Source organism: Anas acuta, chromosome 5 (genome assembly GCF_963932015.1).
Source record: "Anas acuta chromosome 5, bAnaAcu1.1, whole genome shotgun sequence".
Taxonomy (NCBI): domain Eukaryota; kingdom Metazoa; phylum Chordata; class Aves; order Anseriformes; family Anatidae; genus Anas; species Anas acuta.
Genome location: NC_088983.1, coordinates 44,289,673 through 44,317,651, shown reverse-complemented (window position 1 = coordinate 44,317,651; position 27,979 = coordinate 44,289,673). Strand labels below are relative to the sequence as shown.

Here is a 27,979-nt window from a genome sequence, read left to right as displayed (position 1 = left end):
TTATGAAATAAAGAGTTACAATTCATTCAGTTTTGAAAATTGAAGCCTCGATGTTACCAGTTCTGTTTTGATAAGGTAAAGAAAAATGTATGCATATTTTAGAACAATAATGTCTTGAAAAAAAAAACTTTTAAAATATTGCATGGAGCAGCACTGAATGTGAAACAAATAAGGAACTTAAGCTTCTTGGTATTTTTGTGAGGAGATAGCCAAGGAAAAAAGGGCATTTTCTGGTAAAGAGATAAATAACTGCATCTATCTCAAATGAATGTACTGCTGGGGTTAGCACATTCTGAAGTCTTCCCCCAAACGTTGCTGCTGGCTCCAAAGTCTCTTGCTATTTAGAGCTTGTAAGACCTGGCTCAATGTTCCCAGTTGAATAATCGGGTTGTCTAAAGAAAGCAGAAAATGGTAAGAAGCAGGGAAGTTCTACTTTCTAAATTATGAAAGACAAAAGAAAAGTCAAGGAAAAGAAAGTCACTGGCTTATGGAGGGGAAAATTTTTATGAAATAAAGGGAGATAAGTGCTTATTTTTCTCATATCTGCCTCTCTGCAGATGCAGTTTACATTTGTGATAAATTGCAAAGAAACAGTTCAGCAAATTTCTGACAAATATAATCTGAATTTTTAATCCTCTTAATTTGTATCAAAGATAATTAGATAATCATGAGACGAACAGCTATGTGTTCATTCTTGTACAGCCACTTTATGAAACAAACAACTTTGTTGATGGAGCACAAGGACTGGGAAACGGTAGTCATAATGCCACAAAAATGTTTGTGCAGAGCTGCTGAAAAGTTTAGAGCCGTGACTTAACTCTGATGCTGACCTGTCAATAAATAAATAAATAAATAGAGAACTGTCGCCATCCTCCTCCTCCATATCTTACACATCTGACACACACATTTCTAACCAGTTCCAAGGAACAGGCAGGCAGTGCTGTCCACAATCTAAAAGTGATCTGCAAAGCCTGACCTTGATTTTGAATCTAGAGGGAGTTAAGGGTGGACTCCGGTTGCGAAGCAGCAGGGCTGGGCCGTGCCCTCCCTGCAGGCTCCAGGAGATGGGGTTCCCCATGCTCAGCCCCTCGCTGAGCCCCAGAGATGCTAGACTGCAGATGACTCCTAATAGCCAGGAATACACTTAACTGCACCTAGCCCTCTAAAAGCAGTGCGATTTACTGCTGTCAGATCACTTGACTGTGCTTACATCAAAACAACAGCTGAAAAAACATAATGACAAACACTGGTAATGAGCAGTTAATATACGCTCCAGGATGAATTAGCCTTGACAGTATTTCTGCTCTTGCAGAGTCCCTGCTGCACAAGATTATCTTCCACTGTAGCTTGTTAAAAGTGCGCCAGTGCTCAAAACTCCCTTATGAGAAGCTGAGCTTGAAGCGAGCCCAGATGAGGTCTCCTACACAAGATGGTGAATCAGTGCCACCTTATAATCTATGCCTTCCCATGCATAAGCAAAAGTGTGCCCCTCAAATTGGAGGTCAGTCAATTATTTTGGACCACCTGTCAAATTAGAGACTCGGATAGATGTCTTATGCGACAAAATTCCTGCAGGTCAACATTCAGGAATGGGACTTAAAGTGATTTCAGCAGTTGAATAAAATTGTTTGTATACAGAAATGCCAATCAATAGATCTTAAAATGCAATAATCTGCTCAAAGAGGAAGACGTTAATTGCTAGGAAACTTCACTGCCATGTGACTTGTCAAGCAGTAACTGGCCACCTACAGAGACCATGATCTGGTTCTCCACAACACATCACAGGAGCGAAATGAATTCTTGTTTACAATCAGAGATTAGAAGTCATAACATTTCTAGTTTGCAGTGAGATCACCACTCTTATCGCTTGGCTTTGAAATGCAGGCAACTTCTTACCATCTCTCTGCTATAATGCAAACAACAAATTACCCTCTTTGCATTTATGTTTACAACTTCCTCACTTCCATGAATACCAGACTCTACTATTTTGCATTTCAGTGGTACTCAGCTCAAGAGCACTGGTCACAGAAAACATGCATTTCATGTGCCTCATCAGAAACTATAAAACTGTACTGCCAGCAGTTCTGAGTCTTGGTTTTCAGTTGAACATGTTAACGCCATCACTTCTTTAAAAGAGAAGTTCTTTTTAGAGATTATGAATAATACACTCTTTCAAAAGAATGTGGACAATTAAGCAGAGCAAAATGGGAAGACATTTCTCATAGGTATTGTTTGATTAATAGACATTAGATTTAAGAAAAGGGTTTTCTGAAAATATACAATTAGCTAATAAACAAATCACATTTAGTTTTATTTTTAACTTGTTGTAGAGCCCCAATGAAAAGCAGAAGAGGTACTGCAAAATAATTACCTACTTTACAAATGGTGCAGCAAGCAATATCACTAAAATTATCAGTGGTTAGTGTGTCAGCAGGCAACCATGGTATGATGACACAAGAATATCAGGGCATATTCAAGCTAACTGAAAAATAACACATAGCCATAGGTATAGATGAAATGTGCACAGGGACCCACTTATCTTTTTATAAAGACACAGTTTACCAACACCATGCAACTTAAAACCCATAGTTTACACCACTTCAAAGGAGGGCTCTTCCTCGTGAAAAAGCCAGAAAACAGCACAGAGATTCCGGGTCCTCCCTTCCCGTTTCACATTTGAACACAGCATGGAAGGCTACTTCCTCATACCCTGTTATTGACCCTCACTTATCTGGGTGCCCAGGACCCTAAGGAGCCCTTCGAGACCACACCGGGCAGATGGCACTGCCATTCCCACCCCCTCCCTGTGCCCGAGCAGGCTCTTCCCAAAGCACCAGAGTTACAAGGCGAAGGTGTCATGGCTAGGGGGTCAGCACTGTTCTTGGTGCAGCCTTTGACCCGCAGCCCTTGTGAGCAGTGGTAACACTTCCAAAATGCAGGGCCCCACAAAACACTACCTACAAGTAACTAAGCACACCACTTCAGTGGGAAGCAAATCAAAGCAGTGATCACAGGCCACGACACCTGTCAGGTGCAAGGGGAAAGCAGGGCTCTGAAGTGTTACACAGCCTCTGGGCTCCCACAGACACACTACCCACAAACTACTAATAAATAGCGACCAGTGCCAACCCTGGCACACAGATATGGCACAGTCTGATAAGAAGCACTGATACATCAGAAAGTAAACAGATTCCTAGTTTTCGAGGAAGAGTAGATCACAACACGAAGAATAAATACTTGAGTGAGTCATTTCCTGTGTGAGGAAAATAGGAACATGAAGTCTAAAGGTTTAATGCTGCCACAGTAGGGTGTAACTTTCTCCAGATGAAATCACAGAATGAGCCCGGGAGCCACCTAAGGTGAAACCTCAGTGGCACCACTTCCGTGCTGCTGGCTCTCGCGGTATCGGTGCCCACACTAGTGGCTGGGCTCTGTAGATAGGTTTTCTATCCTTGGCTGTGACAATTAACTCACGCCTCTCATGTGCCCTTTGCATTTTATCTGCCAGTTTGATATTGTTCCCATGCCAAGGAAGATAAGGTTAATGAAGACATTCATGAAGAAAAAAAAAAAAAAAAGAGAGCTTTGTAAGGGTCTTGTGTTTGTACTGTCAAGATATGACCAGCTACTGGTTATAGGAGTTCCATCCAACTACCCAAAATGACAGTCAGTGGGGATCTTTTCTTATTGCAGGTCCCCAACACAAAACAGAAAATAAGGAACAACCCTACTGTTCATCATTTTATTTGGAAGAAAATTATACAATGTCACCTCAAAGCATGCAATCCTCTCTAGGAGGCCCTGTACATAATTTATTTATTTTTATCTTACCAACCAACAGCAGTAAACTGCTGAAAAGGAAACAAGAAACACTTTGCATAGTGCTGCCAAAAAATGGATTGGAATAGAAGAAATTTCAGGTTAATTTATTTTGGTCTAATTTCTTAAGTAACATTTTATGGTAAATGTTGTTGTTTTAACTATTGCCTTGTAAATAAATACACATTTCTATAGCTTCATTACCATGAAGAAGTAGTGCCACAGATGAGGATTCCCCATGACCTGCAGTGATCCGATTATTGTGTCCTGCCACATTTCTGAAGCACCAGGATCAATAGTCCCTGGGGTGCCAGGCATTCCAGGTCACATATTCTCTATCTGCACATTTCTATCAGAAGTAGAACAGTTACTTTCTCTCTCTTTTTTTTTCTTTTTTCTTCTGACAGTATAAACATTTCCTTTCATACGCCAGTCACATTTACAAGCTAATAAGGCATCCCCTGCTTTGCCCTGACCCATCTGCCTTCACTAAAAACCTAATTCTGCATGTATTTTTGCTGTGCTAAACCAACTCCTATTACTTCCTGGCATGAGGTCATTCCAGGCGAATACTGGCACTTCATCACTTTTCCCCCTTATCATCCACTTTTGCAAACTCATGTGCACATCCTGTACACAGACACCGATGTGTGAGCCTTTCTGTGTGAACACAGCACAACTGCTCAGGACTGGAAAGCAACCCACGGCACCAGCAGTTTGTCCAAATATCTTCATTACTACACTTGTCTGCCTTAAAAGGTGAACTTTAGAAAGTGTAAAATAGGAATACTTTAAATAAAGTACTCTGATGTGTATTGTTTTCAACATTTAGGAACTACCAATTCTTAATAATTAAAAGGCACTTCATCAGCAGTTTCATTCTCTATTAGTGAGGATATATTTCCCATCAGTGTAACAAAACCAACAGCATACACAGACAGTATGTCCTATTTCCTATATCAACCCAATAGGGAAGATGGAATTCAGCATCTTCCGCATTCAGTGCCATCACTTCTTTCTGTAGAGTAAGAGCTGTCTCGATGTGTTATTAATAGTGAAGGAAATCTGCTTCAGAAAAAGTTTTATTTACACTGTAGAGAAATTAAGCCAGAAGTGAAGCAGCAGTATCTATGTTAAATAAGGAATGCATCTGTAAAACATGCATTGATTTAAACGCGCAAACAAGCCACAAATTCATAGGTTTTCTAAAAGCTTAGGATAGCGAGGCTTTACAAAAGAGGTGGCAGCAGTGCTGACACTCACAAATAAACACAGGTTTATTAGACTGAGTTTTCAAAGCCTAGATGGCACATTTTCCCAGCCTTTTAATGCTCGTTTTAAAAAGTAACTCTCCAAAATAGCCATTGGATCCCATTATCTGGCATGAGGAAGTGGTGAGTGTGAACCCAAATCCTCCCTGGCTCAATCTAGAACGTAATTAATTAGAGGCCTCAAGGTAGCAGAGACAAAGGCTGTTTGTATGGAAATCCCTCCTCAGAAGGAGGCACGCAGACACTTCCTGATCCAGCAGATAAAACAACGCAGCTCAGCCCGGCCTGTCTGAACACCCTACGAAACAGGTCTCACGCCCCTGTCAAAACGCTCACTGCGGAGCAGGAAAGTGTTCAGGCTCTTCAACTTTGGTTCATTTTAACAGTTTCACTTAATGTAAAAATGTTTGTAACATTTACATGCCAGAGGAACACTCCGTATCTGCAGCGTGTAAGCTTGGTTTAATAAGTTTCTCTTGCTTTATTTCAACCAAATAGAGCTGGGCCTTAAAATTATGTTATAGTATTTCTTCAATGTTAATTTGAAAAGGAAATCCTTTAAAGGAAAAGGGGGAAAGTAGTCTAATGCCATGAAAAAAAAAAAAAAAAAAAGGTTATTATAAACAAAGTAACACTATCAAAAATAATCTGAAGGTTGTATTCTCAAAATAGACCTCTATTTAGTAGCAGGAAGCATACGTGGGATAGGCAAGTGTGAGAAGTTTTCTGTCTGTCTCTTGGAAAAGATGAAACAACCTCTGGACCACAGGAAATAACAAGTTTTAGAAAATCCCAGTGGTATGAGTGAAAGCACTTCAAATAAATCTGCAAGTCCTCCAAACAATATTAAAGGACAACAGATGTTCTCCCCATTAGCTTGTTTGAAGGCTCACGTAATCCCTAGGAGAAGCCATTTATTTGCATTGATTAAAGTGGGTATTCAGATCCAGACTCATATAAACAGAGAAACAGAGCAATAGGTGCTTGAGGAATGACAAACCATGTCTGTCCTCTTCACGCTGACGAGAAAGAGTCACTGCATATGCAACAATAATGGAAAAATACAGACCTTTGTATATACTTTCTTTCAGACTTAATATCTTTATAATGTAAAACAGAACCCACCAAAAAAAAAAAAAAAAGTCTTTAAACTTCAGCTAAAAGTTACTTTTTGAATCATTTTTTTCTTTTGCTTTGTTTCCCTGATAAGTTTCTGACATGCTGGTGACTTGGCTGATATGCTGCCAAAATAAAAAATAATCCTCATTATGAGGAATAACTCTTCTCGTTATAAGCCAGTTCTGAAATTAAATCAGCAATTCTGATTCATCTTACTGTCACGCATCCTTAAGCAGGAGCTGCTCTGCCTACCCATCTCCAGCAGGAAGCACTCCTGCTAGATACGAGCAATGGCAACAGGGGCCCAGTCATGGCTGTAAGAAGCTCAGCTGATGCACAGGTACCAAAACCAAAAGCGGAACCTCACCGCCTTTCCTCTGGCCTGTGAGCATCTGCAGAGCCAGACGTCACACTAACGACTGGCTGGGTGTGTTGTTCACAGACTGATTCAGTAAAATTCATCAGCAATGCTGCGAGCAAGGATCAGAGTCCAGCCCAAGTCATTAAGATAAAAGTGTCAGCTGTGATTACGACTGAGTTCCTTATTTCTTCCACAAGCAGTATGGTTTTATCGGAAGTGATGCATGCTCCTTGCTTGTCCTTAGCGAGACTAAGCCGGATGCCTGAGGAGCTATCCTAAGTTCAGAAGCAATGGATTCGAATCTGCCCAGCCAAAGCCAGGCACGAGACATGTCTTTGTGCCCCCAGTGCAATCTGTGTGGAAATGTAAGCATAGAGATCCCACCCACACCAAGGACACCTGGAGAGACAGAGCAGTGCCGGGCTCCCTTTGTTAAAGGAGTACCCAAGACATCAAGTCTGGGGCTCACATGCCAGTCCTAGGGCTGTGGTTGCTATTACAGAAGCCCTGCAGGGCTGGAGCACCTAAATCCCCTTTATCTTGTTGCACAGCATCAGAGGTGCCTTTGCGAATCGATTCTGCTCTATAATCTTTCACCTAAGCAACAGAGGCTTCTCCTTTGTTGTTCTCCTGCCGCTTCTCTCCCACACGTATTCTCACCCTGGCAGGCCCAGTATTAGTAAGGAATGGTCTTCTGGGAACCTGGAGATGTAACCACTGGCATGACAATTTTCTTTCTTCCCTTGTATCTCCCCCTTGGTTGCAGCCTGCAGTGTACAGTACGGGGCCCAGTAACAACCAGAACAAAGCTGACCATCAGACCAAAGCCTGCTCTAACAGCAGCGCCAGCAGGAAAACCCAACAGGGAGTTGGAGTAGGTCCAGGTGGAAACTATACTCACTCAGGGAAGGATATTATGGGGGAAATCACCTGCTGTACTGGATCCAAGTGAGTCTAATTTGAAGCCAGTTCAGAATTACTTTTTGTTTTGCTACTACACTGAAGATAAACTGCTTCTCTTCCTAATTTCATCCCCATAATTATCAATCACAGCAACTGAAATGCACTGTAGTTTGAACTCAAATTGAATGAGAAAAAATTGATTTGTAACCTACCTTCCTCTCATAACTTCAAAGAACAATTAAAAAGTGTTGTTGGTATTCTGAGGAGAAATGCAACACATGAAGGAATGCACAAAACATAGGCTTTGTGGCTGAACAGCTCACAGCAATCTGAAAATTTAATAGCAAAACACTTCACCAAACAGTTTTATATCTGCTTTGAGCTTCAACTTGAGGAAAAGTGTAATTTCTGAAAGCCAGGAAATGCACTCTGTTAAGAGACAGCCTATAGGCTCCACCACCCAAGAAACAACAGGAATTATCAGCAAACAACTGTGTTTGCTACCCAAAGGGCCATGTATTGAACAAAAAATAACCAACTGTAGCCCCCTCACGCAGCTAGGGCAGTGCTGCAAGGCAGCCTGGGGAACCTTGCACACAGAGGAGGCGGCAGGGACGGACGGCCCCCTCTGTCCCCATACCTCTCCAGGAGATCTGCAGTGTGTAATTGCAACTTAAAGCACCGAAGACCTGTGTAATTCTGTGCTGGTAACTCATGATCACAGTAATTTTGCAAAACAGCCTCCACTGCTCCTGAGCAAAGAGCACCTAACCATGCAGTTTAGGAAAGATGGGCCCTATTGTCAGGATTAGTACTTTCACCAAAACAAAAAATGTAACAGTACAGAAGGAAATATCACAGAGATGAAAGTAAAACACTGGAGCCGAAAAGAGCAAACACCACTGTGTGTCAAGGCTATGACCTGTATTTATAAACGTATGGTTAAATGTCAGTGTCTCCTGCTCAGCCCCCGACTGATGCACCTTCCAATCCAATAGTGAGTATCAGAGATTTTATGATCTAGCATAAGATGATAAGTCATTAATATTTAACAGTGCGCTTCATAATTACCAAATATGTGTTTCTGTAACAGTAAGTAGCAATAACATCCTGTCAATGGCCTTCAATTCCTTTGCAGGAGTAGGACTGGAAAACATGCTTTTTCACCCATGAGAATGGGGAAAGTAAAGCAAATACATTCTTATTTTAAATTTGGTTTGAACACTGTTACCCTTAAATGCAAAAATGTCCTATTAACTCTGATGGTCCTTTGTACAATTAAATATATTTTAAGTGACCAACAATTTTTAATCAATAAATCACCTTTCACCTGTTATATTGGGCAATCCTTCCAAAAAATGTTCAACATGAATTTTCAGATTGGGCTAGAAGTGAATTATGATCATATTTAATCATAACCCCTTTCACTGATAAAAATGCATTAAAATAATTCTACAGGTGAAAAATTCAACACAGCAAAGACAAAACTTCATTAAAGGAGGAGAAAAAGTAAAAATAAGTTAAAAGGGACACTTAAAGCAAATTTCAACCATCAACTACCCAAGAAATAACAAGATAAAGGAAAAACAACCAACCTTGTATCTGCGTAGGCATTGTTCACCCACGCTCAACATGAACTGGGTGTCAGAGATACAAACTTTTTTAGAATGAGGTTCAGAAGATGATCTTTTTCCCATTTTTTCCACTGAAAATTTTTCATTCTACTATTCCAAAGCCACCATAGGATTACTTGTAGACATAAATATCAACTATTGCAACAGCTAAAGCAGAAATAAATATGTACAGAAAAAAAAAATAATCAATAAAAAACAATGTTAACAATAAAATAAAGAACGAATCTTTGAGCTACCTTTAATTTTTGTAAAATCTATTCAACAACTGAAAGGATCTGAATATTTGCATGAACTCTAGAGGCTTGGGCTAACATGCAACTGAAAAAACAAAACACCAATATGTGATCTCATGGGACAGTGCATAGGAGGGAAGGCTCATGTACATGTATAGAAACAGACTTGAAGAACAAATAAAATAAAATATGGCTTAGGAGTACATAACTTAGGTATTTGCAAAATCAACTAAGTTTGAAATTCAACCCATAATTTAGTCCTACCTTTCCCATCTAAATTCCAGGTAATATGATTTTAATGTTCCTAATGTAAATGGATACCAACTTTTTATCTTGTATCGCTTCAGTAAGGAAAAACAACTAATTCAAAATGTATGAATAATTATTTGGACTACAGGGAAAAATCTTGGTCCCACAGAGATCAATAGCAGAACTCCTTAGTATGGTTAAGCTCCCAGTCTGGTTAAGATGTATGTTTAGGATGCTTATACTTTACTGTGTAGATGAAAAAGCCTAAATGTCAGCTCAAAACATCTGACTGTGAATGGGAACTCATTCCCTGAAGGCATATTCTTTTACTTCAACACACCAACACAAAAATAAAGATCACAGAATGTAAGGCAATAAAAAAAGGAAACCAGAAGGCCGTGCAGTTTGATGACCAAAGTTTTCTTTGCTTCAGAACTGTATCTTTACACTTAAATTCCAAGTTGCTGCACTGTAAGAGGAATATGCAATCCTGAATTTAATGTATCTTGAATGTTTGCATCCCCTGGCAAACTGAGCTCTGGCGTTTTCAGCAAAGACCTCAGTTACCTTGTCTTCTGTCTGTGTCTATTATAATGCAAAGCAGTCAAGAAATAAGCCTAAGGGTCATGTCATCCATTACCCGGTAAACTGAATTACCTCATGATCGAACATTATCCAATAACGAATGAATTTTTTCATGATCCATCATAAGAATTCTTCAGAATATATGCAGATCTATCTTTTATTTGTTTAAAGATGAATGCACACATGTACTGCAATTACATAACTGAATTTTCTACTTAAAATTTTGCACAAGTTAAGGTCAGCTTGGTGGTTAAGCAAGTAAAAAGCTCAAAAAAAAATTTCAGAAATTATAGCATTGCAAATGTCACTTTTTAAGTAGGTCTTATATCTCAACATCCTTCTCATCATTCTGCTTGGCTGGAGAGGCTGTTTTCCATTCCTGACCTTAGAACAGGGCTCATCAGAAAGATGTATTTCTTGCTCGATGACGTTACAATCCAGAAGTTACATATTGTCTATCATCTTTTGCATACTTAAATCCATTTGGACATAGCCAAATAATGATTTGCAAACCTATAAATATCACAATCATAATTTAAACTCTGATAAATTAATTCCCAGAAAAGGTTTTTCATAAAGACTGGTGTCCACAGAATTAAGTAGCAGGACTCTTGTGTTAGTCACACCAGAAGATCGCTTTGGTGGTTAGTTTGTGATAAACACTTCAAGCTGGAGGTACTTGCAGTCGTCTTACTATTTCCATAGCTATCTTTAGATATGCTTTAGCCTGTAAAAACAGAAACATATATTTAGAACCTTTCATTTCCTATATGAAGCAATACGTCTTGTTAAGTATACATTTTCTCACACATTCAAAGGAAAAGAAAAATGTTATAATAAATGTGTTCTATTCAGTTAGTTTTGTGTTCAGGAAAGTTATACTCTAATACATAAAGTAAGTACAAGCATTATTTAAAATACTGGGGGTACAACACTTTAGTATTATTCTTAGGGCTTGACTGAACAATCTGTCTTAAACAGCAAACAATCAATATTCTTCCAGAGGAGAGGTGCTGAGATGGAAGGAAACTCCAGTCCCACAGGTCCTATTAGTTATAAACTCCCCTCACCTCAAAGACTGAGATGAACTGTACACAGGATTGAGATAGAGAATCGGGAAAAAAAAAACAATAAAAAAAAATTAAGAGAATTAAGTCATTAAGGATTTAAAAAAAAAAAAAGGCTAAAGTGGGTATTGGAAAGAACTAATTCTGCAATACTAGAATCCCTACAAAAGCTCACTCTCACATCAACCTGTGGCACTTGGTAGGATGCTCTAAGTTGGAGGGCAGAAGACAAAACCCTAAGACTATCAGGAATGACACAATTCAAGCTTACTTCTATCACCTCTGAAAAATGACATGGCTGGGACCGTGATTGGGCTAACATTGAATATTCAAAAATGCAATGCCAAAAGATACATAAAGCAATTGCCTTTAACACAGTACAAACTACAAAACAAAAACCCAGTAATTTCTTTATCAAGCTCACTAACTTACAGTCAAAACATAACATAAGTTTTAGAAAGGTCTTTGACCTTGATATAAAGATTTTCAAGTAAAACAGTCTCTTCTGTGTGTTAAATGTGTATGTATATGCATATCATCTACACTGTTCAGAGATGGCTTTCATTGTTACAAATTTATACCTTATCTGTAATTTGAACTTGTTGTGCCTTTGTGGTTGTAAAGTAAAACAAAATGTCTACTGTTCATCCTGCTTCTACTCCATTACGTTGTAACCAAGGCACCACTTCACCTTCTCAAATCAGCCTGCATTTGCAGCCCATGTTGACAGCCTTCCCTAAATGGGGAAGTTCTTCCTTCTTAAATAACTAGAAGAAATCACCAGAATATTCCCTACTGTGCTGCTCTCCCCTGCCTCCCTCATGCAGAACTCGTAGATGACTGTAACCTCAAGTTAGACCTTGCAGTCCTGACGAGCCTTTAATACAGCAAATAAACTGACAAATATATGAGGGCAGAGCTTGAGGGGCAGGACGAGAAGGTCCCAGCAAGTCTCCTCTCTTCTAAGCTTCGCTCCTTGCCTGTCAGTTTTCTTTTCTGGCACTCCCAGCCTCAGTGCTCAGATACTCCTAAGACTAAACCAAGTAATTTTCTGAGATTGTAAGGAACGCAGACACCATCTACATGCAGATAACAGATTAAATGCACAGCAGACTAAGTGAAGGCCTTAATCCTGAAATGCTCTGGACACACAAGTTATTCATGCAAGCAGTTGCATCAAAGTCAAGTGTGTAATCCATATCTGTTACTCATAAGATTTAAGCTGTGATCAGCGTTGTATCCTCTAGCTGTACAATGACAAAGCTAAGACTTACTTTAAGTAAGAATTATAATGCATTCTGACATATGGCTAAACAGCAGTATTTCCCATTCTAAAGTTCAGTGTGTTTTAGATAGTTTTATTCTCTTGTAACCTCTCTTATACTTATCGTTAAAGAAATTAAAATGCAGTTCTAACAGTATGGTGATTATGGTTAGAACGGACTCAGAAAACTACAGAAAACTAGTACCAGTCATGTGTATTTCCTCCACAGGCTTACTCCATAATGCTCTATTTTAGGACTCTCACAAACTACATGTAAGAGGCTTCTTTAAAACCATTAAGCCCTGTGTCAGCTTGCACGCTTATAAGGCAGGGCTAAATCCAGGCAGCACATCTGTAACTGGAGATTCTTTATAAGGGATTCTGAGGAACTGAATTCTGCTCAGCCTTTTGTATCACAGATAAGATGGCTCTTGTTCCAGAGTAGCTTTTACATTTCTTAGTACGTAAGTTGACAAAATATCTACAAGGGAATTATTCTGTCCTAGTTAGTCCTTTATTCATTGTTAAATAGCACCAATTAAAAAAATTAGATATCACTATTTCTTCATTTACTTTGTGAACATCACATATGCTTAAAAACCTACAACCTATACCCCTCACGGCTATTTAGATCACACTAATTCATTTCAGAGAATAAAAGGAAGCATAATTATTCCCAAGAGACCTGTGCTGTAATAATCTGCAAGACCTCATAAAGATTGTGCATGTAATAGAATAGATGACCTGAGAAGCAAGGAATAGACACTGCACTACAAAGAGAACACCACAGCTACAAGTCAGGTGGGCTGTAAATATTTGCTCATTGTAACATCCCTTGCTGTTTAATTCTGCTACATTCTCTACACTTATCTTTCCTTCAATTTCTATGGTAAATCATTCCGGTCCACTAGGCCACTTACGAAGAACAGCTGTGGCACTGTAGGGTCACTCACTGAAAGACACAATAGAAAATCTCAGTCACTTATATAAAAATAATAATAAAAAAAAAGATACTAGCTTTAAAAGAACTGCATCTAAAATCTTGCAATATTTTTATTCTGCACTACATTATGATGGGCCAAATGCCCAGGGACCAATGATCACAATAACACGTAGCTGAAAAAAAATTTAGTAAGAAATGAGAGTAAACAGTGGGTTTTATTTTATGAAGAACAGAACAAAAAGATTTCATTCCACAGTATAGGAAAATCCAAACTAGTCCTATAGGTATTATTGCAGTGCATTTGGGTAATACAGTTGTGCCCATGTGCAACACCCAGTACACTTAGTTATTAATCTCCTGGGGAGTCTACCAAGTCCCCAGCTAGCCACCTGCACAGATGAGATAATGGATCAATCTGGAACAAGAGATCAACTTCAAAAAAGGTGACTGACTGAAATCAAACTGCCTTTGCATATAAGTATTTACACTGATTAGTGTAGGAGTTCTCCAGGTGGGAATTTTGGACTACACTGAAAAGTCCTGCAGGCAGTTGCCCCTTTGCACAGATCAATTCATAAGTTTCAATGAGTTAATTAACAAACTGAATGCAAAACCCAGCCCCTTTCAGAGACTACCCAGGCAGTTTCTGCTCCAGAACTGACCAAATGGCACATAGATAACTGCAAATACATAGCAGAAATTGTTCTTGCAGCTGCAGGGACAGTGGTTTTGTACGCAGTTAAGATTAGAGATGTTTTGTGCACAGATAATCAACAGCTATGGATCACGCATATGCTGGAGTACTCATTCAGGATCATGGACTGGCTCCACTGTGAAAACTGAGCTGAACAGGGGTCCAGGGAGTCTCACTTGAGGCAGCTAAGACACTACTGATTGACAAGAGCCCTTGTAAGAGAAACTTCCATAACCATCCAGACAGCAAAAAGATATCCCACTTGGGAGATTTGATTCCCTATGTGTTCCCTGTCAAGATCTCAATAAATAACATTTCCATGTGCCCCCCGCCCCAACAATATTCACGAGTGTCTGGGCAATGATTTCACATTTATGTACACTAACTTTCATTTGCCATTTATCTGAGCTGTCGTTTAGTAACAGGAGGCTAGTTTCAACTCTTTGCAGCTGGCATGCTAGTGTTACCTAGTCCGAATATTGCCAGCAGTCTCTTAACCTCCTATGCACCCTAAGCAGCTTTTTAAGCAGCTTTTTTTTTTTTAATTATTTTTTTTCTCCTAGATACCTACCTTATAAGTTTAACAGAACAGTCTCTCATTTCCTTACAAGGTCTCCACCAGTAACCAGTCTTTGAGAAAATCAACTGTTTCGAGCCTTTCAACAAGTCACTCAACTATGAGTGAGGGCCAGTCTCTCAGCAGCAACATACATCAGCAGACACGGAAGGTCTAGAGGGAATCTCAGTAACTCAATGTGCCTTTCATTAAACAAACACAACTCTATATGTATTGAGCCTTTTCTCCTACTCTCAGTCTATTCAATGTGTCATCTGTACACAGGTACTAGAGCCCATTCAGTTCAGTTATTTCCTCCATCATTACTAAGAAAAGAAGAGGGATTGCAACTGAAAATTGAGAATGATTTTTATTCCTTTTCGGTTGGAAAGACAAAAGAGATTGTAAAGGACAAGTTCTTACTCATGACTGAAAACCATTTTCATTTTTATAAAATCAAAGTGAGTTTTACAGATCAGTGTTTCCCTTCATGATTTGGAAACTCTAAAGGAGTGGTTTACAAGGCTCTTTCTGAAAGCTTTTTTTTTTTTTTCAGATGGACTGTTTATATTTACTAATAACATATCAGTTAGCTGCAAACAAAACATTCTCCCTGTTTTGAGAGGATGAAGAAGTGCACACGAGACAGAATGCTCTAAAAACAAACCACATTTTTTGTTACAAATGCTGCCCAGGTGGGGTCTGAGAGCAACAGCGGTAAGGGCAGACAGAGATGGAAGGTGATGTTCAGAGTCAACAGAGCTAGATAATGGCCACATGAAAGACTTTTCACCTCTCGAAAACTAGTACAAACACTGTCAGAAAAGACTGCAGCGTTCCTTAAATGACAAATCTTAGGACCAAGAGGGCACCACTGATGAAGCACAGATCTTGAGGTAAGAATTGGAGAACTTGTAATAAACTTTGTTAGAAAAAGGACCTATGAGTCCTACTTAGCTGACACAATCAGAACATCTTGATTCATTGCTCTGGTATGGAATAGCAGACATGGACTGGCTTTAAACTGCAAGTAATCTTTTTATTACCCCATCTAATTAAGTCACATAGTAATCCTAGAAAAATGTGAGCCTTTCAGTTACAGCATTTAATTCTCCTTCAAACTCTTACCCATGAGGCATGTGTGCATCACTCCTAAGACAACTGCAAAATGAGCTTACAGCTTATAGCTGACTCTGCCCTGTTCATGTGGATTGACTTGGCTTGACCTGCTAATTTGCCTTGCGGTTCATTTTTACTGAAGTACAGATCTCAGGTCACAAACAGCTCGCTGCAGAGGCTGCCAGTGTCTAATAAGAGGGATGCACAACTACAGAATACCATTAACCCATCAGGAAAACCAAAACAGGTAAGAGCTGGTATCACATTTGCCTTCCCCCAAACCACTGCATACCAGCAACTCAGAAAAAGCATACTGATCCCATCGCTTGCTTGTGGGCCAAGGACACCAAGGAGTCCACTTAGTGACATGCTTTCTAACTTCTACTAAAGAACTCCAAGACTATTAAAATGGCTATTAATCTGTTTTAGCAATCCAAAGGAAAATCACAGATTATCCCAAATTGGAAGGGACCCACAAGGATCCAACAACTGGAAAGGACCACCCAAAAAATACACAGTCTTACAATATCCCAGGTTGAAAGGGATATTTTATGCAAGTCCTGACTGTCTAGAATATTGAACGCTACTGAACCTATAGAGAAGGATATAGTATTTAAATCTGCACAACTGAAGTCTTAGGGACTTGTACTTTATTCATTACTAAAGAAAACTAGCAATCATGGGCAACAAGCAACCAGTCAAATAGTGGCCATCATAAGGACAAACACTAGACTTGGCTACCACCCACATGAAAGCAATGTTAGGTGATAGCATAGAAAAAACAAACAAACAAAGAAACAATGAAACTCTCTTTTAATCGGATTTTCGGATTTTTAGTGTTCATGGAAACTGTTTGTGACTTTGATACAACCCCAACCTTCAGTGCATGTCTGGAGCTGCCCCCTGATGTCTGTATTTCACCATGGTATGCTTTTAGTGCCTTCTGAGCTATGATAATAAACACTGGTTTAAATGAGCTTCCAACTTCAGATAACTTTATGTCACCCAGACAAATTCTTGATTGCTGCAAGAAGCACAGAATCTTTCCTACTCTGTCTTCCTCTGGGTAGTTCTGTAACAGTCTTCTTGGCATGAATTGGCAACTTCTGCCACACTCCAGGGAAGCCTCAGCCCAGAAAGGAAACTTAATGAAATGATAAAAGTTGATCCATAAATTACAATAATTACAAGGTATAAGATGGTTAAGTAAAGTGGATGCTTCCTGATAGTACCTAAAAAAAGCCTTAGTACTCACAGGACATGGAAATTTCCTGTAATCCTATATATAAGTAGCTGCAAAAGCCAAGCCTTCCTCTGATATAGCCTCAGCCAGGAAACACTGCTAGCCTCAAGGTGCCATTGTATGTGTACATCACTCAGGTGCTTTTATGTATATCTAAAAAGACATCCTGCCCAGAAAACATGGTTAAGTAGAATAGTGCAATACAAATGCAATACAGTAGCATCCTTCAAGCAGACTATCCTAACACTCAGCATTTTCCGCAGCAGAATGAAGTGTAAATGAGGGTTTGACGATGCATTGTGCTATCTACAGCTTGAACAAAGGATTCAGACCTACACATGCCAAGTGTTACTGTGATCATTCAGAGGAAGCCTTGATGGTAAGGCATGTTATAAATCATATCATGCAGTCTCTACTTCAGGGTTTGCTTTTCTTTCAAAAGATACCACACCCTGGAGAGACCACTTTTTAAATGGAATTATTGATGACAGCTAAACAACAGCAAACATTATTCCCTACCACTATTTCAATTTTTTTTTCCAACTATTTCTTGCAAAGCTTTAAAAGCTTGTACATTTTTACCCTACTCACACTTCACCCTTACAAAGAATTTTACAAAAAAGCGTTTCTGAATATGAATTCCATCTGTCCCTTCAGACCACACTAAGGCCTGTAACATTTCTAATTTAATTGAAAAGGGATTTTTAAACCAGACTTACTTTCCTCTGTCAGACTGCTTATGCCTAGTGCTCCTTCTTTCCACCTGACTGGGCTTTCTGTCTCCCCTTAAAGAGCCCTGTGGATTTTACAGACAGCACATTCCTTCACCAAGATATCACAGAATCATAGAATCCTTTAGGTTGGAAAAGACCTCTAAGATGATCATCTAGTCCAACTTTTAAATAGTCACAATAAGCGAAATTTTCAAGAGCACCTGAACACATTTCACATAGTTAAATGTGAACTAAACAATAACAGAACATCCCCCCGTGTGTGTGGGTTTTGTACCATACACTGGTCTTCATGATAAGCTGGACAGGATGACATTAAGCATGATTTCCAGCAACAAATCCGGGTTTTCTTGCTCCAGGTCAAGTTTGATTTTTCTCCTGCCCAAGTCAAATTCCTCAAACTGGAAATAAATTTGTGCATATCTACAAATGGCTATGCAATTTGGGGTTCTGATACCCTAACCTATTACTGGTTCTCTCCATTTGTTCCCATACTTTTCTAATACACTCTACTTGATTTTTACAGAACAAGAGGTTGAACTCAAAGTTTTCCCTGTTTGCAGCAAGAAAGCACTAAGGAACTGGCTGACCATTACATGTTTCCTGATTTTATATTTTTTTTTTTTCCAAAAGCAGTTATCCTCCTTATATTTCTGCCATGAGGGCTCACCATTTCTTAAATAACGGAATGAGGAAGAAGGTGAAATCTAAACTTCATTCTGTTATTATCATAGAATCATAAAATATCCTGAGTTGGAAGGGACCCTTAAGGATCATCAAGTCCAACTCTTGACACCGCACAGGTCTACCCAAAAGTTCAGACCATGTGACTAAGTGCACAGTCCAATCTCTTCTTAAATTCAGACAGGCTCGGTGCAGTGACCACTTCCCTGGGGAGCCTGTTCCAGTGTGCAACCACTCTCTCTGTGAAGAACCCCCTCCTGATGTCAAGCCTAAACTTCCCCTGCCTCAGCTTAACCCCGTTCCCGCGGGTCCTGTCGCTGGTGTTAATGGAGAAAAGGTCTGCTGCCTCTCGACACCCCCTTACGAGGAAGTTGTAGACTGCGATGAGGTCTCCCCTCAGCCTCCTCTTCTCCAGGCTGAACAGGCCCAGTGCCCTCAGCCGTTCCTCGTACGTCTTCCCCTCCAGGCCTTTCACCATCTTCGTAGCCCTCCTCTGGACACTCTCCAACAGTTTCATGTCCTTTTTATACTGTGGTGCCCAGAACTGCACACAGTACTCGAGGTGAGGCCGCACCAGCGCAGACTAGAGCGGGACAATCACCTCCCTCGACCTACTAGCGATGCCGTGCTTGATGCACCCCAGGACACGGTTGGCCCTCCTGGCTGCCAGGGCACACTGCTCACTCATATTCAACTTGCTGTCTACCACGACCCCCAGATCCCTCTCTTCTAGGCTGCTCTCCAGCGTCTCATCGCCCAGTCTGTACGTGCAGCCAGGGTTTCCTCGTCCCAGGTGCAGGACCCGGCACTTGCTCTTCTTGAACTTCATGCGGTTGGTGATCGCCCAGCTCTCCAACCTATCCAGATCCCTCTGCAAGGCCTTTCCACCCTCATTCGAGTCCACAACTCCTCCAAGTTTGGTGTCATCAGCAAACTTGCTCAAAATACCTTCTATTCCTACATCCAGATCGTTTATAAAAATATTGAAAAGTACCGGCCCTAAAATGGAGCCTTGAGGGACCCCACTGGTGACCGCCCGCCAGCCTGACGCAGCCCCATTCACCATAACCCTTTGGGCCCTGCCCGTTAGCCAATTGCTCACCCATCGTATGATGTTTCTATTTAGCTGTATGCTGGACATTTTGTCCAGTAGGATCCTATGGGAAGCCGTGTCAAAAGCCTTGCTGAAGTCCAAAAAAATCACATCAGCTGGTTTCCCTTGGTCCACCATACAGGTGATCTTATCATAAAAGGAAATCAGGTTAGTTAGGCAGGACCTACCCTTCACAAACCCATGCTGGCTGGGACCAATGACTGCTTTGTCCCCCAGGTGCGCCTCAATAAGTTCGAGAACCATCTTCTCCATGATTTTACCAGGCACTGACGTGAGACTGACAGGCCTGTAATTGCTAGGGTCTTCTTTCTGACCCTTCTTGAAAATCGGCACAACATTTGCCAGCTTCCAGTCTACCGGGACCTCTCCAGACTCCCAGGATCGTTGAAAAATAATTGAGAGAGGTTCCGCGATGACGTCCGCCAGCTCTTTCAGCACCCGGGGATGAATCCCATCCGGACCCATGGACTTGTAGGGATCCAGGTGGAGTAGCAAATCCCGCACACGTTCAGGGTCGGTTGGGAGTTTGTCATCCCCACCGTCCCGGTCCTCCAGCTCAGGGCACCCTGGGTCCCAAAGCCCATCATCGGCATTGAAGACAGAGGCAAAGAAGGCGTTAAGCGTCTCTGCTTTGCCTATGTCATTGTCTGTGAGGAGACCTTCCCTATCAAGGAGCGGCCCTATGTATTCTTTAGTTCTCCTTTTTCCATTCACATATCTAAAAAAACCCTTTTTATTTTCTCTCACAGACACAGCCAGCTTCAACTCTAGGTGTGCTTTAGCCACATGAATTTTCTTCCTACAAACACGAACTGCATCCCTGTATTCTTTCCATGTCACCTGGCCCTCCTTCCAGTAGCGAAACACTCTCTGTTTCCGCCTAATCTCCATAAGAATGTTCCTGGTCAGCCACGCCGGCCTCCTGCCGCGCCTGCCTGACTTGCGATATTTAGGAACTGCCTGTTCTTGTGCTTCTAGGAGGCATCGCTTAAAGAATGACCAGCACTGGTGGACATCAAGGCCTTCAAGAGCAGCTTCCCAGGGGACCTTGCTGACTAGTTCCCTGAGCAGCCTGAAGTCCGCCTTCCCCATATCTAGGGATGAGGTTTTGGTGGCACTTTTCCTTCTGTCACCATAAATTTTGAACTCAACCACTTCATGGTCGCTATGACCGAGGCGGCCACCAATCACCACATCTCCCACCAGACCCTCTCTGTTTTCTAGCAACAGGTCTAGGAGGGCACCTTTCCTAGTTGGCTCCGTTAGCACCTGCACCAAGAAGTTATCATCTAGGTGCTTCATGAACCTCCTGGACTTGCTTGTGTCAGCCGTGTGGCACTCCCAGTTAACGTCTGGCAAGTTGAAGTCCCCCATAAGGACAAGGGGAGTTAATCTCGAGGCCTCTCTTAGTTCTGTAAAGAATAATTTATCGGCGCTATCGTCCTGGCCAGGCGGTCTGTAATAGACTCCCACAACGACATCCCCTTTATTCGTTCATCCCTTGATCCTTACCCAGAGGCTCTTAACTTTGCCATCGCCGACCTGAAGCTCCACACAGTCCAGCCCCTGCTTCACATACATCGCCACCCCACCACCTCACCTACCCTGCCTGTCCCTCCTGAAGAGCCTGTAACCATCTATCGCAACACCCCAGTCACAGGACTCATCCCACCAGGTTTCGCTTATGCCGATGATGTCGTAGTTGCGGGACTGGGCCAGTACTTCTAGCTCATCCATTTTATTCCTCATACTGCGTGCGTTCGTGTAGAAGCACTTCAGGTGCGTCTCCTTACACTCAGCACCTTGTGGATCTAACCGAAGGACCTCACTGGCACACAGCCCCTCTGATTCTAGCGTACCATCCCTTAGGTCTTCACCGGCGTGCCTGGTTTTAGCCCCTTCCCCCTTCGACTCTAGTTTAAAGCCCTATCTATCAGCCCTGCCAACTCCTGACCAAAGATCCTTACCCCTCTCCGAGAGAGGCCCATCCCATTCGGTGCCATCAGGCCCGGTGTAGCATTACTTCTCTGCTGTCTCGAATGTATTATCCTCCTGAATCTTAGAGGTGTATCATCTCTCCACTTTTTTTTTTTTAATCATCTCATTCCCAAGCCAAGATGAGAAATGTGCCTCCTACTTGTCTCAGTCTCCAACACGTATCCTCCCTGAAATGCCTATTTGAGCAAGACTCCCTAGCTTTTAGAAGGTGAATGGTTACACTGGTAGATCAAATGTACTTTGAATTTACTTGAGTTGCTACTTTAACCGTGGGATAGATGAGATTTTCATGTTCAGTGGCGTTCCTTCAGTTTCCCTGTCTCTTCTAGCAAGGTATTAGTAGCAAATCACTGTGCCATCAAGCCTGGGATACACCCAAGAGTTTCAACCTGGAAGAGCTCACAAGACAACCACCAACTGTCCCCACACCTCTCTGAGTTTTGTGTTCACAGGTGGAAGAGCACTTAAACTTCTACTTACATTTTCCTCAGTACTGATGGAGAGTTCGCTGCGGATTTTAGCGATTAATGTAGTGGACAAATAACTCCATGGGAATTAATCATGTTCTGCATCTCTCACTGTGCTTCTGCCCTCTTACCTGCAAGTTTCAGAATGCCTCTTTCAAACCCCAATTTTGCTGCTGATTCCTTTTGGTGATCAGCAGTTCCCCTACATCTGAGCACTAACAATTCCCACCTGGTTTCAGTGATTCCTCTTCTGTTTTCCCTATTCTACCTTTCCCATTTTAGCAGTGTTCATCATTTTCTTTTACTAGCCTCTGCTGCCTAGAGACTCTCACATATGTTTGGGTGAGCAAACAACAAAGAGAGACAACCCACCTCCACAGCTTGAGGGAGGAGGGAAATGCTCCCAAGACTCTCAATTATCTCCAGAAGGGCCTGGTAAGTCCTTGCTGTTGATTAAACTAAGAAATGATTAGCTTCTTGTAGAGGATCTTAGATCACTACCAATTGCTGCTGTCTGCCTGCTATCTTTCTGTTGGACTAGTCCCTGTTATTTAGGCTAATATGTGAGTACAGCAATATTCAATTTTCACAGCGCACTTGTGCAGCAGATAAAAAAAAAAAAAAAAAAAAAAAAAAAAAGTTTTATCAATAAAGACTTAAAAAAAGCCATAATTTAAACAACTAAGCTGACAGAAACACTAGCACAAACAATGTTATACAAAGGAAAAAATCATTTTACCAGCATTGTTTATTTCTCCTTGGGGACATTATCCCTTGGAGACTCAAGCTTTACCAAAATAGAACTTCAGCCATTAAACCCTGACACCCTTTAGCTATACAGGCAACCCTTTCCACAAGAAGATGCATCTCAGGAATTATGTGCCTTTTGATGGAGAACTTTGGAAGTGCATACATCCACACTTCTACACATAATTTTATTTTTTTTATGGAAGGTTTATTTCGGCTGTTAGCAATTTTCCTGCTAGTTTCCCTTTTCTATCAGCTGCATCTAAGCAAACTAGGCTTTAAAGCAAAGTATCTAACCAAGTTTGCTTATACATTTTAAAATCCTAGTGTAGAGTGACAGCTATGCTTTTACATATCAGCAAAAGAAGGTGAACCCTGTGGTATGCATGTAAGCAAAAAAAAAAGTATTAAACAACATTTAAGAAAAACCCTTCATTCCAATCTTGATGAAGCTTAGAAGGTGTGACTGCATGCTGGTTTCTGAGAAGTCAATCATCATCCTTATTTCCCACTCTGAATCAGCCAAGTATTATTTCAGTTCTGTGAGACTGCATTTCATTTTTAAGTGTGTTCTAACAAAGACAGCACAGAATTTTGTATACAAAAATCTGTAAATTTAAGGGACAAGAGCAGAGATAATTTCAGCAGCTCAGTGCACATTGTTCTCTATCTGAAAAACTATGATTGTTCATGCATGAATAGCCACAATTTTACTGTATTTGAGAAACATGGTGATGGGTGTCATGTATTAAAGATTAGAATCTGACCTTACACAACCTCTCCCACCACCAGTTATGTGATAAGAATTTCATTTTTCTTTTAAAATATAAAAGGACAACAATCACTTTCTGTATGTATAATGAGAAACAAACCAGGAATAAAGGGAAATTCTTTTTCATTCTGTAGAGATTAGTAAAGTCTAAAAAAAAAAACAAACCTCATTCTCTGAGGAGAATGATTATCTCACAGACACAATGGCAGAGAAGAATATTAAAAGTTTTCCCCAGAGTCACACATATTTGTCAATCTTTATTCCTCTTCATATTTAACTTAATTGCCACAAATGGTGCTTATAACCCCTCCTTTCATTACCAAGAACATAGTCCAAGAAGGAACAGATGGCAACCCTACAGACTCTCTTGTCTTTCTTAATTTTCAGAATGCTGTCCTACACGTTTGAGTGTATGTAGGCTCAGACTCCTGCAGGCTACAGACTTTTGGTTAATATAGATTTCAGATACTGTGAGCTGTGAGCCTTCCATCTTGGTTTGCTCAGCTGTTTTGCTTCAACTTTGACCTAAGCTATACATCTATTCAAACCTTAGCAGTTTCAATCAAAATACCCAGATAGAAACTACAGTATTGATTGGAATGATTCCTTTCACAAGGATCTGGACTCAAGATCACTACGTTATTCCACAGAGGATCAGCACAGGTCTTGCCAAAGACTACAAAAATATCAATTAGAAACAAACAGCTGCTGCTTCTCTAACAAGAAAAAAAAAAAAAGAAAGAAAAGAAAGAAAGAAAGAAAAAAATAAGGTGCTACAATGTAAGTCACTATTTCTCCAGAATCCTGACTAGTATGTTAATGATACTGGATTATACGCCCCTAGCAAACCCCCATTTTTTATTTTTTATTTTTAGTAACGAAGAGTTATTTCAGCATGTATCTAGCAATCATGGTTTTAGAAAGGTTATATGTACTTTTTAGCTTATCTCTAACACATTCTACTATCTATTATCATTATTAATCAATATTTTTTTAATGGTAACATCTAAGCAGCAGTCAATAGTGATGCTGCATCACGCTATGCACTGTGACAACACAATGTGACAGACAACACTCTACCCTACAGAGCAAGGTGGACAAAATCGAGTAGAGAGGCAAGAAAAAATACTAACCAGAAAAATCTTACTCTGTAAGTGTTAATGAAATTTCATATGTGCAACTGCTTTTCCTCAGAGACTTGAGTATTTGACTCCTACCACCTCAACAACCCACATTTTCTTTTGGCAATAAAATGTTATGGTAAATGCACAGAAAAATCCATTTCATCTTGTATGCAAATTCCTTCACTTTCAGCTGAAAACAATCCAGGTACTGACAATACACAGGTTTTGTTCCAATAATCTTTTGATAGGATCCTTTGACAGTTTCCAGGCTCCGCTACCAAAGGCTCAACCGACAGTTTCAGAGGACCTACATTAGCTGCAAGGTCTCATGTGGCTTGACACTGACCTTCCTCCTCTTAGCATGCCAGAATCTGGATCAAATCTTCGCTATATTGAATGATTTGGACTAATTAAGGAAAAACACATGCACACAAGCAGAACCCATGACCAGCATTCCAAAACAAAGGCCAAAGTTGCTTAATGACAAAAATCTCTTACAGAATTGCATTTTTCTAAGTTACATTCAGATATGTTAGTTTTCAAATAGCAATAATGAGAAGTGCTCCCCATTTACTTTTTTTTTTTTTTTTGGGGGGGGGGGGGCACAAGGGGGAAAGGAATAGGGAGGGTGGGAAGGGGGTTGCTTTGTTATTTTAAGTACAGTGCACCAAACTTACAGCATCACTCTGAGGTTGTGAGATCACAACAGGCTGCCCTGAATCACAAGTCTCCCGTATATTAACATGCAGTGGAATGTCTCCTGTATTAAAGACACCAAGATACATGTAAGTGAAGACAATACATCTTAAATGTTTCATTAAAATAGCCCTAAAGTGACTTGAAATAAAATTCCAATTCAGGATATTCTTTGAATTACTTAATACCAAGAAATTAGCATTTAAAATGAAAAGTGGCTGCAAAGACGTTTCTATATATCCATGATTAAGACCAAACCTATTTTGGATTTTTCTTTCTCTGAATAGGAAGGACTAGGCTTTGAAATAAATGATGAAAGGTGGTTTGTTTTATTGTTTCTTGAGCACACAGAAAAAGACAAGAAGAAGCACAAACTATTCCGAGTACTCACAAAGGTTTGCTTCTGTCTCAGGCAAATACTCATGCAACTTACTGTTTAGCTTATCTCCTCACTGTATATTCTTTTCAATGCATTTTTAAGATTTTAATCACTATTCAAAGACTTATTTAAATACTTAATTTCCAAATAACAACATTTGTTAATGCTCCTATTAGGCCCTGGATCCAATTAAAAGGTAGGCAGCTATTCAGTTCCTTTTTCTTTCCAACAGAAATCATCTTTATATTCTTTCTAACGAGCAGGGAGCTGTCACAGGGGAATGTTCTAAAGGAGACGCAATTAGTAACCCTGGTCCATTCTGGAACATACTTCCTGAAATACAGTTTTTTAGCACTGAAGAAAACATGAAGTTCCCATATTTAGTTCATTACCATAATAGATAATTATGAGGTAAATTGAAGACCAACTTTCTTTTAAAGAAAGATACAGCAGCATTTTACATCACAGATGGGTGTGGACAAAACGGCCTATGCTTAGTTCAATTTTGAGTGCATCTCAGAAGATGCATCAATTTAATTCATACATTTAGCAAAGTTGACTTAATCTACACCAAGCCAGTATAGATTACTGAAGTTCAATATAGTCAGAAGAAACAACATAGTCAGAAAAATTGTATAAAAACAGACTTTGAAGTAACAAATCTAGTTAAGAAATAAAGACTTTAAAGCAAGCACGAAAATAAATGAAAACCAAATAAATAGCAGACCAAAAACATGGCTCCATGATTACTGAGCTGAATGCTTGAAGAAATTCAGTTTCTTATGATTATTATTATTATTCATTTCCTTCAAATTTAATTGTTTCTTTTTTTCCCAGTCCTGAATGAATTTCTTTAGGCAGAAAGTCTGTTCAATCATTAAAATAAAAAAATAAAATAAAACAAAACAAAAACTAGGGAGTCCCTTAAAATTTCCTGTAACCCTAAATGTTTTTGTTAACAGAATAAGAGTAACTTTGTAAATCTCCCACAGCTTAGGTCTTACCATTATTTTGTGTAGACACTAACATTCACTTTTTTCCCCAAGGACATTTTATTAGCGGAAAAAATACTTCTTCACTGTCAGTTTAATAACAATCTCAGACAATTACAAAAAAAAATTATTCTATTACAAAACAGCAACTTATCTTCCCAACGCTTGCAAAGATTTGCTTGCACAACATGAGCATAATAGGACATGTATGGGCAAAAGTGCAATTCAGAAGACAAAGCGAAAGGCAAACCCAATTAAAAAAATCAAAACATGATACATAAAGCAGAAGCAAAAAGACAAAATCTGTGCATAAGTTTGGCTGATAAGGATTTGAGGAAGATGAAGGTTTTGTACTGTTCTTCACTATAGGACATGATGGGAAGTTATCAACGTAATATTTTTTTCTGATGATACTTTGGACTGCAAAGAAAGCGTAAGTGCTCAGGAAAAAAAATAGAGCCATTGCTGCTTCTATGAGGAGAATGTTGAAAAACTTTGTAAGTACACCATGGAAGATTGTGCTTGACAAATTTGGTGGCCTTCTACGACAAGCAACTGACATCATCCACCTGGGCTTGTGCAAAGCAGTTGACACTGTCCCACACGATATCCTTGTCTCTAAATCAGAGAGACATGGATTTGATTGCTGGACCACTTGATGGGTAAGGAATTAAGAGCTGAATCAAAGACTTGCAGTCAAAAGCTCAGTGTCCAAGCATGGGACACAAACAAGTTGTGTTTCTCAGGGGTCAGTATTGGGACTGGTGCAGTTTAACATCTTTGTTGGTGATATGAACAGTGGGAAAGAGTGCACCCTCAGCAAGTTTGCCGATGACATCAAGATGTGTAGTGCGGTCGACACGCTGAAGAGAAGGGATGCCATCCAGAGGGACATGGACTGTCTTGAGTGGAAGGCCTGTGCGATCCTCATGAGGTTCAACAAGGCCAAGTGCATGGTCCTGCATCTGGGCCAGGATAATCTAATTCTAAACACAAATACAGGCTGAGCAGAGAATGGATTTAGAGCTGCCCTGAGGAGAAGGACCTGTGGTGTTGCTGAATGAGCTCAACATGAGCCAGCCACGTGCGCTCACAGCCCAGAAAGCCAACCGTACTCTGAGCTGCATCAAAATAAGCATGGCCAGCAGGTTGAAGGAGGTGATCCTCCCCTTCTACTCTGCTCTTGTGAGAGCCCACCTGGAGTACCCCATTCAG

General features: G+C 40.3%; 1 protein-coding gene across 4 annotated transcripts in view; it reads right to left on the bottom strand.

Moving 5' to 3' along the window:
- Positions 1–10,315: 10,315 nt before the first annotated feature.
- The window catches only part of NUBPL (NUBP iron-sulfur cluster assembly factor, mitochondrial), a 93,413-nt gene continuing 75,749 nt past the window's right edge, over positions 10,316–27,979 (bottom strand). For 3 of the 4 annotated variants that reach the window (XM_068684433.1, XM_068684435.1, XM_068684436.1), the window contains 2 exons: positions 25,375–25,457; positions 10,316–10,901 (listed from right to left, as the gene is read on the bottom strand). In XM_068684433.1, the coding sequence (XP_068540534.1) occupies positions 10,839–10,901; positions 25,375–25,457 (146 nt within the window). In that variant the 3' untranslated portion in view covers positions 10,316–10,838. The remainder of the gene's footprint in view (positions 10,902–25,374; positions 25,458–27,979) is intronic. The other variant, XM_068684434.1, reaches the window with a different exon arrangement.